Source organism: Pipistrellus kuhlii, unplaced genomic scaffold (genome assembly GCF_014108245.1).
Source record: "Pipistrellus kuhlii isolate mPipKuh1 unplaced genomic scaffold, mPipKuh1.p scaffold_m20_p_17, whole genome shotgun sequence".
In the NCBI taxonomy this organism is placed as follows: domain Eukaryota; kingdom Metazoa; phylum Chordata; class Mammalia; order Chiroptera; family Vespertilionidae; genus Pipistrellus; species Pipistrellus kuhlii.
In genome coordinates, this window is record NW_023425482.1 from 15,403,812 (window position 1) to 15,419,251 (window position 15,440).

General features: G+C 50.3%; 1 protein-coding gene across 3 annotated transcripts; it reads left to right on the forward strand.

Moving 5' to 3' along the window:
- Positions 1 to 1,214: 1,214 nt before the first annotated feature.
- Positions 1,215 to 14,918, forward strand: LOC118720761 (carbohydrate sulfotransferase 6). 3 transcript variants are annotated; one of them, XM_045582674.1, is made up of 4 exons: positions 1,215 to 1,982; positions 2,143 to 2,209; positions 12,311 to 13,852; positions 14,903 to 14,918. In XM_045582674.1, exon 3 carries the CDS (start codon positions 12,331 to 12,333, stop codon positions 13,528 to 13,530), a length of 1,200 nt encoding a protein of 399 aa, XP_045438630.1. In that variant the 5' UTR covers positions 1,215 to 1,982; positions 2,143 to 2,209; positions 12,311 to 12,330; the 3' UTR covers positions 13,531 to 13,852; positions 14,903 to 14,918. The 3 variants fall into 3 exon arrangements, with proteins under 3 accessions (XP_045438630.1, XP_036296944.1, XP_045438629.1); XM_036441051.2 differs by lacking the exon at positions 2,143 to 2,209 and having other exon boundaries at positions 1,219 to 1,982; XM_045582673.1 differs by lacking the exon at positions 2,143 to 2,209 and having other exon boundaries at positions 1,223 to 2,000; positions 12,299 to 13,852.
- The last annotated feature ends 522 nt before the right edge of the window (positions 14,919 to 15,440 follow it).

Here is a 15,440-nt window from a genome sequence, read left to right on the forward strand (position 1 = left end):
GTGCACAAAAATCATGCACTGGGGAGGGGGGTGTCCCACAGCCCAGCCTGTGGCCTGGTCGCCCCCAACTGCCCTCCCCTGCAGGTCCGGGCCCCCCCAGTTGCCCTCCTCTGCAGGCCAAGTCACCTCCAACTGCCCTCCCCTGTAGGCCTGATGGCCCACAACTGCCCTCCCCTGTTGGCCATCTTGTGTGAAGGTGCGATGGTCAATTTGCATATTACCTCTTTATAGGATTTTTTTTTCCCCCCAGAGGAGAATGGAGAGAGATAGAAACTTCAATGACGAGAGAGAATCATTGATTGGCTGCCTCCTGCACGCCCCCTACTGGGGTTGGAGCTGGGAACCCGGGCACGTGCCCTTGACTGGAATCGAACCCAGGTCCCTTCAGTCTGCAGGCCAACACTCTATCCACTGAACCCAACCAGCTTTTAAAAAGTTTATATCTGACCAGAGCAGTTCTAAATGCCTACTGGGGGAAATGTGTAATTAAAGAAAATAAGTTGTGACTTTGCTACCCAGAAGTTACTACTGTTGGCATTCTGGTACACATCCTTTGTATTGTGTTTTTTCTTCTTCTTCTTCTTCTCCTCCTCCTCCTCCTCCTCCTCCTCCTCCTCCTCTTCTTCTTCTTCTTCTTTTTCTTTTTCTTTTTCTTTTTCTGTCATACACTTTCTTTGAACCCGGTGTACAAACCTTTTGCTGCCGGTTTTTATCTCCTTAAGATCGGTCCTAGAGAGGAATTACTAATTCAGAAAGCTTATGACTGTTCTTAAGGATTTTAACATCTTGCCAAGCCGCATCCTGGAAAGAATGCTCTCATCTCTACGGGGGCTCTCGCAGCAGGCTTCTTTTAGAAGCCACCACGGATTCCCAGAGGTCAGACTTGTCTATCATTTTCAAATGCCTGGTCTCTGCTCTTTTATCTGGAGGGGGAGGGGGGCCATCTGCTTTATTTACTGAAATGTATCCTGTATTTATCCAGGACTCTGCCCTCTTGGCTAGAGCAAGGAGGGGAGGAGAGAAGACAGCCACCCAGCGTGGGGCCTGGTTCCTGAGGGCCACCTGGTGTCCCAGCCCCTCGCAGCTCCACTCCTTCGTGGGTTCACCTGGCATCCAGGTGCCTTGTACTTGGCTCGGGGCTGAGGCTGGGACCTCCTCGGGAAGCTGGGTTTGGATTCCAAGTCACTTCGCTGCTGCTGCGAGAATGCCACACCGAGAGCGAGGAGGGGCAAAATTAAGATTAATTTCTTTTTTCCCCTTCACAAGGGCCTTTTGTGCTCCTGGGAGCCTCCCTCCTTGGGACTGTTTTGGTCCATTAGTGAGAGGAGAGGTGACTCTGCTAAGAGCCCTCCCCAAACAGCGCGCCTCCTGCAGCCCCAGAGCCCACCTGTGCCTCCTCTCACCAGGGGCCCTCTGCGCCCGCCCCTGGCCAGTGTCCCTCCCCCGAGGCGTGGCCCCCCGGCCCGAGAGGGGCTGGTAAGCCGGAGCCGGGGGCCAACCGGCTTCTTCCTTCGCTCCCGCCCCGGCTGCCGCCTGCCAGCTCGGGACCGCAGCCACGTCTGAAAGCGCCTCATTGTGTGCGCTGCGCTCCGCTCGCTCCCCGCGGGCAGCGCCGGACGCGCACTGGGGAGCGCGGGGCCCGGGGCTGGGGCGGGCGGGGACCCCGAATCTGGTCCTTGTGGCCCCAGGACTGCCGCCAGCCACCCCAGCATCTTCTGACGCCTCTTTTTTTTACGGGAAAGCGTGCCCTGTTTACAGGTATCTCCGCCTCGGGTCCCCAGGTGCCTCCAATACCTTGGCATCCGTAAAGCCCCATCACCCGTCCCTGGCATCACCGGCGCCCCTTAGTAACCTCGGGATCTCCGCGGAACGGATCAGCCTGGGAAGGGAGGGGCTCCCGGCGCAGGGACGGCAGGCTGCGGAGTGGAACTTGGAAGAGGCGACAAGGAGCCTTTTCGGAGCCTCGGAAGCAGCCGCGCCAGGTCAGCCCGGGACCTCCGCGCCGCTGTCTCCGCCTCGGGCTGAGCCAGGGGCAGGCAGGGTTGAGGTGGGGGGACTTTGATCTTGCACCTGGAGGGGTTTGAAAGTGATGGTTTTATCTGAACGCTTAAAGGCCATCACTAGTTTTAAACCGTCTTCCAGGACGTCAGCTAATCCAGATAGCTCTCCGACGGCATTTTCCACGGAACTCCTGAGAAGCGGCAGCTTGGTGAGTGAATCTGGAACCAGACCCAGCTGATTTTTTATTCTGGCAGCCCCTGCCTGGGCAACAAGAGAGACCTCTCTTGGCCTCGGCATAGGTGCCCAGCAAATGTCAACCCTCCCGTTCCTTCCCTCTTGTACCAGAGACGTGGGGATGGGAAAGCTGAGGCCTGAAGAACTGAAAGGCTTTGGCTGCCCTGAAACCATGAGTGAATGAGCCAAGTGCTGCTCCCTGGCCGGTGTGGCTCTGTTGAGTGTAGTCAGTCCAGTGCATCAAAAGGTAGTGGGTTCAAATCCCAGTCAGGGCATATACTGAAGTTTGATGCCTATCAGGGTGTGTGCAGGAGGCCACTGACCCATGTTCCTCTCTCCCTCTCTCTCTCAAATCAATAAGAATAGTGTGCTGCCTTAACAGGTCTGGCTCAGTGGATAGAGTGTTGGCCTACGGACATAAGGGTCCCAGGTTCAATTCCAATCGGGGGCATGTACCTTGGTTGTGGGCACATCCCCAGTAGGGAGTGTGCAGGAGCTGATGAATGTTTCTCTCTCATTGATGTTTCTGGTTCTCTATCCTTCTCCCTTTCTCTCTGTAAAAACTCAAATATATATATATATATATATATATATATATATATATATATATATATATTTTTTTTTTTATTTTTTTTTTTTTTAAAGAATAGTGTGCTGCTCAGTGAGCGCTGACGAGGCTAAGGATCAGATTGTTCCATTCACTCCTCTCCAACCTGGATGGTACGTCAGCTGACGCACAGGGAGCTTAGGGGTGACTTGCTCAGGCCCAGGCCTCGGTGGTTGTAGAGGCAGCGTCTGAACCCAGTCTGGCTTCAGGAGGCAGGCTCCTGGCTTTCACTCACTGGTTTACGTTTTCTATGGACATGTTCTGGCCCTGTCTGGCTGGCCACGTTCTGTAACTAGGGTGCTCGAGTCACTTGCACCCGGTTAGGCTATTGTCCTTGTTTCCCTTGTAAAACCCAAGGGTTCCCTTGGAATCATAGAATATAGTTGTAACCCATGGTTTGGAATATTCCCGAGCAAGTACTCATAAGTGTACTTTGTCCTACCTTTTAAGTATTAACTCATGAATTGCCCACATGTACAAACAACTTCCTACACTCTGTTCTGATCTTGAGAAGCTCTCTGACATTGTCTCTCAACTATGTTTTACAGTTTAATGCTACTTTGCAGTGAAGTCTAAGGCTTTCCAACTCACTTAATTGTCAAATTAAGCCCATGCTTGTGTAATGCAGGGATGGGCAAAAATGGATTTACAGTTCAGAGTATGTGAAACAGTTTATTCTTATGTTATTTATTATTTATTTGCATTATGTAAACCTATTTTTGCCAACCCTGTTTTATTTCCCCCATTTTATAGATTAGGGGGGAAAGGGCACAGAGAGGTTAAGTAACCTGCCCAAGATCACGCAGTAGATGATCAAGTGGAGTCTCACTATTAACCACTATACCACCCCCCTCCTAAGAGACAGACCACATCCTGCTTCTGTTCTCGTAAGGGGAGATAGGTACAGCAATGCATAAACAAGAGAATTCTGGGTAGTGATAATAGCATTAACCATGGTTTCTCAATATCACCTAATACAGTACTCAGTTCATATTCAGATTTCTCTGATTGCTTTCAAGATATCTTCTATGGTTGGTTGCTCTGGATCAGAATTCAAACAAGGCCCACAACTTGTTATGTGTTTTGAGTTGTTTTCTTCTAAAACAGTCTCTTTTTTATGTCATTGACTTGTAAGAATGATTTACTTTTTAAAAAAATCAATCTATCTATAAAAATAAAAGCTTACACAAACACACCAGAGAACATTCCAGATGATCTCTGTAATAAAAAGGCTCAGCTGTAACCAGTTTGGCTCAGTGGATAGAGCGTCGCCTGTGAACTGAAAGATCCCAGGTTCAATTCCCATCCAGGGCATGTACCTTGGTTGCGAGCACATCCCCAGTGGGGGGTGTGCAAGAGGCAGCTCATCGATTATTCTCTCTCATCAATGTTTCTAACTCTCTATCCCTCTCTCTTCCTCTCTGTAAAAAAATCAATAAAATATATATTTTAAAAAATAAAATAAAAGGGCTCAGTCAACACCTGGGGGAACACAGGGGAACGTGCTAAATGCGCACCCCCTACCTCCCTATGGTGCGTGTGTTACCAATGAGAAGAGGCGGAAGGCCCAGACTGCAGGGCCCTCCAGCTGCCAGGTTCTATGCCCAATTTTAGACCACACAGGTGCTGTGCAGAGTGTGCTTCAGGGGTCTTCAAACTACGGCCCGCGGGCCACATGCGACCCGCAGAGGAGTCTGATCCGGCCCGCCAGGTTTTTTGGGCAGTGAGCGCAGCCGAGGTGTTACAGTAGGAATTAGTAGTTCATATAGTCCGGCCCTCCAGCTCTCTGAGGGACCATGATCTGGCCCCCACTTTAAAAAGTTTGAGGACCCCTGGGAGGATCCCCAACCCCAGAGCTGGGGAAAGGGGTTTATGGATTATCTGCTCTAAAGTTCCCCCAGGGTGACTCTGAGCTAAGGGATTTGAGGCTCTTTTCCCAGACTATTAATAATTTGATTTCATTTCCCAATACATTCTTGCAGGCAAATCTGTCTCCTCCAGCAACATCTGGGTTGTGTGACTCCAGCCTCCCTGACTCTGGTTGGTGCCACAGGGCAGGCAGAGAGATGCCAAATGTGCTAGGCTAGGGCTTGGGGTTGGCCACCTGTTTCGCCACAGCCCAGCTCACAGGGCTGAGGGAGGGCGTGTGAGCCTCCACACCGTCACTGCATAGGAGGTAATTCATCCTACTGCCCAGCCTTCTGGTCAACTGGAGACCACCTCAGCCGGGAGGTAGATATGCAGGCACCTCTCTCCCTGCAGTGGAGGCGGGAGCAGGCAAATTGTACCCATGCTTCCTTTAACCAACTAAAAAGAACTGATTTTATGATTGCCAAAGTAATAAAAGTTTATTGTAGACTATCTGGGAAAAGGCAGCACAACACTAATAAGAAAAATCAGTACTTGTAATCTGGCGATAGGAAATAATCGCTAATATTTAGCACATATCATTCCAGCTTTCCTGTTATAAATACACACTTGTGTAATTATTATAACAGCTTTATTGAGATATATATACACATACATTACAGTTCATCCTTTTAAAGTATACAATTCACTGGCTTATCGTATATGTAGTGTTGTGCGTTAATCACCTCAAGGTTTATCCATGTTGTAGCATGTATCAGCACTGTGAAGACCCACATCCCATGTGGTTCAGGGTTTGGGATCTGGAGAAGGGGCTGCACGTAAATGAAAGAGACAAGACAAGAAATAATAATATTTATATGACTATCTGGTGGGGAAGTTGCTTCAGCTACCATTGTCTCTACTAAACAGTGGATGCACAGCTCTCACCTCTGCCAGCTCTCAAGGGTCACCAGCATTCTGGGCTCCTTGTCCACAGCTCTCTGCGAGTGAAGACAATGGGGGGCTTCCCACAGGTACTTCCTTTTTTTTTCTCCCTCATTCCTTTTTTATTGCCAAATAATATTCAATTATATGAATACATCACATTTTGTTTATTCCTTCATCAAATGCTGACTATTTGAAATGTTTACATTTTAGGCCATTAGAATAATGCTGCTATGACAGTTTGTAAACAACTTTTTGTGTGCACATGTTTTCAGTTCTCTTGGGTCCATATTTTGGAGCGGAATTGCTACATGGTGACTCCCTGTAAGCTTTTTGGGAGAGGACTCTTTCCATAGCTAGTGCACCATTTCCCATTCCTGTCAGCAGTGTAGGAGAGTTCCAGTTTCTCCTCATTCTCACTAACACTTGATATTATCTATCTTTTTCATTACAGCCATCCTAGTAGATAAAAGTGGGCTCTCATATTTTTTTCACTAATCCTCACCTGAATGATTTTTTGAGAGTGCAAGGGAAGCGGGGAGACAGAGAGAGACACATCGATGTGAGAGAGAGACTACAACGATTGGTGGCCTCCTGCTCACACCCCGAACGAAGCCAGAGATTGAGCCGACAACCAACATACATGCCCTTGACCAGAATCCAACCTGAGACCCTTCAGTCCACAGGCTGATGCTCTAACCACTGAACAACTGGCTAGGTTCTCATTGTAGTTTGAGTTGCATTTCTCTAGTGACCAAAAATGTCAAGCATCTTTTCATGTGCTCATAGGTTAGTTGTACATCTTCTTTGGAGAAATTTCTTCTTAAATCTTTTGCTCATTTAAAAATCAGGTTGTCTTTCATGTGGAGTTGTGACAGAATTTTATATACTTGTATTTTGCGTCTAAGTCTTTTGTTGTGTATATGATTTGCAAACATATTCTCCCATCAATGGGTGTTCTTTTATTTTATTGATGGTGCCCTTTGATATTCCTGTTGTATGGTTTTTGTTTTTTTTTAACACAATTGTTGTCATATACAATTAACACACTTGGTATGTGTATCCGTGTGTGTTTTGTTACTTGAGTTTTTCCACTTGATACTATATAGTTAAAAGCTCTGACCTTAGCGGGTTCAAATTCTAACTCAGCTGCTATGGGTATGCGGATCCTCTAGGCAAGTTCCTTCATCTTTCTAAGTCTCCATTTCTTCATCTGTAAAATAGGCTGAGCATCAGGTCTACTTCATCGGGTGGTTGTGAAGATTAAACCTGAAGATGGTAGAAAAGGCGTGGCATATAGGAAGCCCTCAGTGGGTGGTATTTACTGATGATCTTTGTACTCCCTCCACCATAAGCTCTTACCTTCCCCCTCCTATCTCTCTTTTCCTCCCTCTCTGCTTGATACTTTTTTTCTTTTCCTTTTCTCTCTCTCTCCCTTCCTCTTCTTGCCTTCCCTCCTTTTTAAGCTTTCTCCCTAATGAATGGCCAGCCTCCATTAGCCCTGTTTTTGCCCACTGCTGGGGTGGTCCTTAATACCTAGAGTCCACTGATCCCGCATCCAGAATCCATTTTCTCTGGCCTTTGGGATTCCTCAACAGGGATGGCCTCCAGCTGATGCTGAATTGAGAGATATCTGAGCCGGGGATTTGTACCTATAATTACATTTCTCTCCCTTAGATTCTTTGCCAGGGCTGGGAGAGGCTGCTGAGTTAAGGGCAGGCAAAGCTGTTACAAGTCAGCGCTGCCCAGACAGCTCGATTTCTGGGCTCCAGCTCTTCCATCGCACTTTCAGGGGAAACTAATATGGTCGCACTCTTGTGTAAACTTCCAGGGATGCCTTGTATTTACTTAAGCTAAGTAGATGATGATGATGATGATTATTATTATTAAATTCTCACCCATAGGATATGTTTTCATTGATTTTGAGAGAAAGAGACACACACACACACACACACACCACACACACACACACACCACACACACACAGAGAGAGAGAGAGAAAGGGATATCAGTGTGAGAGAGAAATCAATATTGGTTGCCTTAACCAATCAATATTGGTTGCCTCATATATGCCCCCCAATTGGCAATAGAACCTGCAACCTAAGTACGTGCTCTGACCAGGAATCGAACCCTTTAAAAAAAAAAAAAATATATATATATATATATATATATATATATATATATATATATATATCTTATTGATTTTTTTACAGAGAGGAAGGGAGAAGGATAGAAAGCTAGAAACATCGATGAGAGAGAAACATCGACCAGCTGCCTCTTGCACACCCCCTACTGGGGTTGTGCCCGCAACCAAGGTACATGCCCTTGACCGGAATCAAACCTGGGACCTTTCAGTCTGCAGGTCGACGCTCTATCCACTGAGCCAAACCGGTTTCAGCTCCCACTACCTTTTGATGCACAGGATAACACTCCAACCAGATGAGCCACCCAGCCAAGGCAAGCTGTGTGGATTATTCTGACAAAAATACATTTTTCAAAGGCTTTCTGACAAAACAGTTTCAGTAACTCGAGACAGTGGAAGGTGGTTCTGGGTGTCAGAGTAGAAGAGGGAACTTTCTATTCTTTCTATGGCCTCTTGGGCTTGACGGAAATACATGATTACTTTCACCATCATTATCAACATCATCAAAGACTTGGTGGAACTGGGAGGCAGGGGAGGCCCGTAGGGGACAGAGGATGTCACTTCCTTTTGAATGAGTGGCTCTTGTGCTTGGGGGTGGGGGCTGTGTCTGCCAGAGGAGTGGACCCCTTTGCTAACTTTTCACAAATAAAACATGAGCCCGCGATGCCCTCATCTGTATATTATTTTGTGCCACTTCTGTGTGATACCTTTTCCAAAAATTGAACCTATAATAAATATATGCCTCCCAAAAGACTTTATTTTTTTTTAATTATTTTTATTGATTTTTTACAGAGAGAAAGAGAGAGGGATAGAGAGTTAGAAACATCAATGAGAATCATCGCTCAGCTGCCTCTTGCACACCCCCTACTGGGGATGTGCCCGCAACCAAAGTACATGCCCTTGACCAGAATCGAACCCGGGACCCTTCATTCCGCAGGCCGATGCTCTATCCACTGAGCCAAACCGGTTTCGGCTCCCAAAAGACTTCAAACAGGAAAGAATTCAGAGGGGAGGCAAGGGACTTGCAGGATGGGGAACTATTAGGCAAAGGTTTAGGAAGGAACCCATCCCAGGACCTTCCCCTGGGGGGTCTGGCCCTTGGATTTAAACCTCTATTCTGTGCCTCACTAGCTGAGTATTCATTGTCAGAACCCATCGCCTCAAATTAAAACAAACAGGGATAGTTCCTACCTCCTGGGGACTCGGGGAGGATAACAGTCAATCATGAAGATAAACGTACACATCACCGTGCCTGCCTGACGTGGTCTTCCTAACTTTGAACCCTGGGGCAGTCGGTAGGTGTGCTGAACTAAAGGCTCCTTATGGGGACCTGAGCTTCTCTGAACACCCTACGTGGCACAGGATGTTTCCACTCCCCTTCCTAATTCTTGAGCTCCAATAGCAGGATCAGATAGCAGCAGTTCCTGTATTGTGTAAGTCACTTAAGAAGACCTCTGGCTTCCCTGGAGTGCAGGTAAGGAACACCTTGGCGTGTGGCCAAGATCCTTCTCTGCAAGGGGGAGGCTGGGCTGTCCAGGCAGCTGCGCTTGGGCCAGCGCATCCGAGCCCTGCACGCCGCGGGGCCTGGAGAGGCCAGCCCACTGGGGTCAGAAAGCGCCAGGAGCGCCCGGCCAGCATGGCTCGGTGGTTGAGCGACAACCTATGAACCAGGAGGTCACAGTTTGATTCCTGGTCAGGGAGCCAATCAATGATTCTCTCTCATCATTGATACTTCTCTCTCTCTCCCTCTCCCTTCCTCTTTGAAATTATATATATATATAATACTTTTAAAATATTGTTTTATTTTTTACAGAGAGGAAGGGAGAGGGGAAATTATATATTTTTTAAGAATGTGCCAGGGTCTTAGCAATGAAGTCCTAGGTTTGAGTCTCGGTTTCCTGCTGTCTCTTCAAGCCTTGGATCCTTTACCTAAAAAACTGAGATTAGAATGCCCGCCTCAGGGGCTGCTGAGTTAAATCATAGGGCGGATATAAAGCATCTCACATTTGAGATGATGTGTGTCAAGCACACCAGTTATGAGTTCCCTTCCTCTCCTGCTCCCTGTGCTCAGGGGAAGCAGGTAAGGAGAGGCAATAACAAGTGCAGAGCAGCCGAAACCGGTTTGGCTCAATGGATAGAGCGTCGGCTTGGGGACTGAAGGGTCCCGGGTTCGATTCCGGTCAAGGGCATGTACCTTGGTTGCGGGTATATCCCCAGTAGGGGGTGTGCGAGAGGCAGCTGATCGATGACTCTCTCTCATCGATGTTTCTAACTCTCTCCCTTCCTCCCTGTACAAAATCAATAAAATATATTAAAAAAAAAAAAAAAGTGCAGAGCAGATGGGTGGTGACTCTCCGTGTCTTCCAGGCTTTCAGGAGTGGGCATGGGATCCAGGAGGCAGTTCTGGAATTAGCAGATGGCAGCTGTTGGGCATCCTCCTGCCACTCCTACAGCCTGCCACAAAGATGGCATCTGCTCATGATCTAGACCAAGCATGTCAAACTCAAAGGCTACCATGGGCCAAGTAAAGGAGGTATGCAGCCCCCGGGCCGCGAGTTTGACATGCTTGGTCTGGACCCTGGCTTCTCTCAGTGGGGACATGGACAGGGAGGGTGTTATCAGGGAGCAAATAACTGTGAAGCTAAGGAGGAAACTTCCAGGCCTCTGCCTTCCAAAGCACCTCGTCCTTGATCACTGCAGGAGAACCATGTACAAAGAGGAGAAAACTCGGGAACTTTGGGGTGTGGGAGGCTCAGCGTTCCTTTCTGCACCACAAGCATGCCATTTTAAAGATTCACCAAAGGATTCAGGGTGGTTGGGGCCAGAGGTGGGCCTGGGAGGTGTTGGGATTCTAAGCAGAGGAGACCTCAGGTGTCTCATCTGAGTGATCTCCATGGTTCCTCCTCGCCAGCTCACCACAGCAAGAATAGTCCGGGCACCTTACCAAGCCAAGCCCTTTCCTCTGATGCATTTGTACCAGCATTCCTCTCAGCAACTGTAAGAGGTTAAATGTGATCCCCAATTCACGAAGGACACTGAGCCTTGGAGAATTCAAGTCGTTTGCCCCAGGTCTCACAGCTCCTAAGTGGCACGGGAGGAGCTCACAGCCAGTCCTCTCTCCCGCACTTAGCAGGAGAGACAGCCAGTTCACTCGTTTGGAAAAATGTATCCAGCACCCGGTCAGAGCCCAGCTGCAGCCAGGGCAGGGCTGTCGTCCCCGGTGGGGCTCCTGCTTTCTCAGGACCGGAGGCTCCTCCAGGCACCCCCCAGGGGTTTGTGATAGAGGTGGGCAGCTGTCCCAGCAGCCCCCGGCAGTGGTGGGTAACCTCAGCAGGGAGATGGCAAGCAGCTGCCAGGGGCCTGACTCCACGCTCACCTCCCAGCTTCTCTAGCTCCACCCTCGCTCCCCCTGAACTGGTTTCTTCTGCAAACTCACAGGTTCCAGAAGGACACCCTCCCTCTGGAGTCCAAGCATCCTGTAGCACTTCACTCCCCATGGGTGATGGCAACAGTCGTTGTTCTTTGTCTTTTATTTGTTTGTTTACTTTTAATAACAAAAGCTGTATCTGCATGTTAAAAATTTTCAAACAGCCCTAACCGATTTGGCTCAGTGGATAGAGCATCAGCCTGCAGACTGGAGGGTCCCAGGTTCAATTCCGGTCAAGGGCATGTACCTTGGTTGTGGGCACATCCCCAGTAGGAGGTGTGTAAGAGGCAATTGATTGATGTTTCTCTTTAATCGACGTTTCTAATTCTCTTTTCTTCTCTCTTCCTCTCTGTAAAAAAAAAAAAAAATCAATAAATTATATTAAAAAAATTTTTTTTCAAACAATGCAGAAGCTCAATGTGTAGAAAATGCTAGCTATCCATTATGAGGGTTTAGTACTTCCCCCCTACCTCCATGCTCATACCAATACTCAGGCTCAGTGTTGGCCCCTTTTTACAGACGGGTAAACTGAGTCATGGAAAGTTTAAGTGTTTGGTCCAAGATCACAGGCTAGGAAATAGCTGAACCAGGATTCAACCTGAGGATTCAATCACCCACCAAGCTGTTCAGCTAAACATCCTAAATATAGCTCCCTAAAAGGAATTCTTAACCAAAAGGCAAAAGTTTTTTTTAATTTGTTTTGTCTTGTTTTTAAATATTTCCTTCAATCCTGCAGGTGTTGCTCAGTGGTTGAGCCGTGACTTCTGAACCAGGTGGTCAGAATTAGATTCCCCAATAGGGGGCATACAGGAGGCAGCCAATCCATGATTCTCTCCATTATGTTTCTATGTCTCCCTCCTCCCTTCCTCTTTGAAATCAATAAAATATATATTAAAATATTTCCTTCATCAGATAGGGAGTGAGGGAGGAGGAGAAGAGGATTTCTCATAGTAGTCTGCCACTGGCCTTGTGCTCTTCACAGACTAGATCGTGGCTTAGGTCTTACCTTCACGTTCCCCGGGCTGCTGCTCCCTGCAATCGCAGAGCAGAAGCTGGGATGTGCACAAGGGCACTGTTCCCTCACTGCCTCCCTTCCCTCCCGCAGGCCCCTCGCAGGCAGGCAGCATGTGGCTGCCACGCATCTCCAGCACCACGGTGACGGCGCTCCTGCTGGCGCAGACCTGCCTCCTGCTCTTCCTGGTCTCCCGGCCCAGGCCGACCTCCCCGGCGGCGGGCGGCGAGGGGGACCGCGTGCACGTGCTGGTGCTGTCCTCCTGGCGCTCCGGCTCGTCCTTCGTGGGCCAGCTCTTCAGCCAGCACCCCGACGTCTTCTACCTGATGGAGCCCGCGTGGCACGTGTGGTCCACGCTGCCGCAGGGCAGCGCGCCGGCGCTGCACATGGCCGTGCGGGACCTGGTGCGCTCCGTCTTCCTGTGCGACATGGACGTGTTCGACGCCTACCTGCCGCTGCGCCGCAACCTGTCGGACCTGTTCCAGTGGGCGGTGAGCCGCGCGCTGTGCTCGCCGCCCGCCTGCAGCGCCTTCCCGCGCGGCGCCATCAGCAGCGAGGCCGTGTGCAAGCCTCTGTGCGCGCGGAGGCCCTTCGGCCTGGCGCGCGAGGCCTGCCGCTCCTACAGCCACGTGGTGCTCAAGGAGGTGCGCTTCTTCAACCTGCAGGTGCTCTACCCGCTGCTCTCCGACCCGGCGCTCAACCTGCGCGTCGTGCACCTGGTGCGGGACCCGCGCGCCGTGCTGCGCTCGCGGGAGCGGACGGCCAAGGCGCTGGCGCGCGACAACGGCATCGTGCTGGGCACCAACGGCACGTGGGTGCTGGCCGACCCGGGGCTGCGCGTGGTGCGCGAGGTGTGCCGCAGCCACGTGCGCATCGCCGAGGCCGCCGCCCGCAAGCCGCCGCCCTTCCTGCGCGGCCGCTACCGCCTGGTGCGCTTCGAGGACCTGGTGCGCGCGCCGCTGCCCGAGATCCGTGCGCTCTACGCCTTCGCCGGCCTGAGCCTCACGCCGCAGCTGGAGGCCTGGGTGCACAACATCACGCACGGGCCCGGGCCCGGCGGGCGCCGCGAGGCCTTCCTGACCACGTCCCGGGACGCGCTCAACGTGTCCCAGGCCTGGCGCCACGCGCTGCCCTTCGCCAAGATCCGCCGCGTGCAGGAGCTGTGCGCCGGCGCGCTGCAGCTGCTCGGCTACCGGCCCGTGTTCTCCGAGCAGGAGCAGCGCGACCTGGCCCTGGACCTCGTGCTGCCGCGCGGTGGCGCCAGCAGCAGCTTCAGCTGGGCATCGTCCTCCGACGCGCACCCTGGGCCTTAGCGGAGGGAAGGCCCGGTGGTGGCGGGGTCGCCGGGGCCAGGCGGAGACTTTGGTGGAGAGCGGGTCGGGGTACACAGGGCACAGGCCGCTGCTGGCGGGGCCGGGAGTTTGGGAATCCTCCTTTGTTTTAGGAAAGTACTGTCCGTCCCCCCCCACCCCCTCACTGTTTGTTGCCACTTTTTGATTTTCCTTGGAAGTCCTTTGATTGCAGCTGAGTTTCCCTCAGGCACATTCTTCATAGAAAGCAAAGCGCGTGCCCAGCCAGTGTGGCTCAGTGGATTGAGTGTTGTCCCATGCACCAGGAGGTCACAGTTGGATTCAGGTTGCAGACTCGATCCCCAGTGGGAGGCATGCAGGAGGCAGCTGGTGATGTTTCTGTCTCTCCCTTTCCCTTCTCTCTCTAAAATAAACCCCAATAAAAATATTTTTAGAAAGGAAAACAAAGCTTGTGCCCCTTCTTCCTCTGGGCACTGGGAATAATAGCTCAGACAACTTGGCTCCTACCGAGGGGCTTTCTTTCCCGGTATTTCTCTCCTGCCTTGGGAGAGAAGGCTGGGAAGGTCTAGGAGGCAAGCCAGGTGGAGGGTGTGGTGGAGCAAGAGGTTGTTGGCAGCAGGATCAGTGCCTGGAGGGCAGTCACAGGGTGAATGTAACTGGATCCGGCTTGCTGTGAGCTTGGGCAGCGGGCTGGGAGGGAAGGCTTTGTCTTCCCATGGTCCTTTCAGACTGGGCAGAGTGAGATCCCTCCCTGCAAGCCACAGCACCTAGCTCTGGAGCAAAGCCTCGTTAGAAGGATGCTGGATGCATAAGCCCAGAAAATGACTGAACGTGGGGGGGGGGGGGGAGCCCACAAACCCTCCAGAAAGGTCAAGGCAGCAGACTGGAGGCCACGCAAATAGGATACAGCAGATTCCCCGGGAGCACAGAGTTGGTCTGGAAGCTGACAGTTGCCGCCAGAACTACTATGCCTATCACCTCTGGAAATGAGGGAGCAACCTTCGCTGTGGCTGGCAGGCACAAGAAGGGGTTCTGAGTCTCAGCTTGGCTGTGGTCTCAGATTGTAAGACCTCAGTTGTGGGCCCACATCCATCCCGCAATAGGCAAGGCAAAGGGGATGTGGCGTTTGCTGCTGCTTTTTGTGCAGGAAGCAGTGGTATGTTGTCCTTGAAGCTGAGGCGCCGGGACTCGTCATTGGAGGATTCTGTCAAGCGATAGGGCTTCATGCTCCATAAAACCCAGACCTGCCCCTGCTCACAATATTATGGAGAAGGTATTTAAAAAAACAAACAAACCAGTTTTATTAACCTGGCGGGTGTGGCTCAGTTGGTAAAGTATCATCCCATGCACCTAAAGATTGCTGGTTCGATTCCAGGTCAGGGCACATGCCCAGGTTGTGGGCTCCATTCCTGGTAGGGGGTGTGCAGGAGGAAAACTGATCCTTCCCTCTCATACCCTCCCTCCCTCCCTTCCTCCTTCCCTCCCTCTCTCCCTCCTTCCTTTCCTTCTCCCTCTCTCCTTCCACTCTCTCTAAAAATCAACGGGAAAAATCTTCTTAGGTGAGATTAACAATAACAAAAACTGATTTTTTTTTTTTTATCTGAGCTACTTAACTACTTTGTCTATAGCTTGAAATCAATTACATTATTCTTCCTGAGGACACTCTTCTTTTGGTTCCAATCTAGTCAGGTGACTAGTGCACAGAAGTCAGTTTAACCCTCCTGGTTAAATCTACCATTTCTTGTATTGCACATCTTTCTCTTTCTTGGTAATCACTCTAACTTCTCTGGAGTATATACTCAGCTCCTTTAGGGCACATGAAACATATTTTCTGAGTCCTGAAAGCCAATTTTTTTTTTTAACTTCTCAATCCACAATTTGTGGATAAAAATTCAAGTTCAAAAGTTCAAGAT

Excerpts from the sequence above, each read along its gene's own strand:
- LOC118720761 (XM_045582674.1), top strand. The coding sequence starts at position 12,331 with ATGTGGCTGCCACGCATCTCCAGCACCACGGTGACGGCGCTCCTGCTG.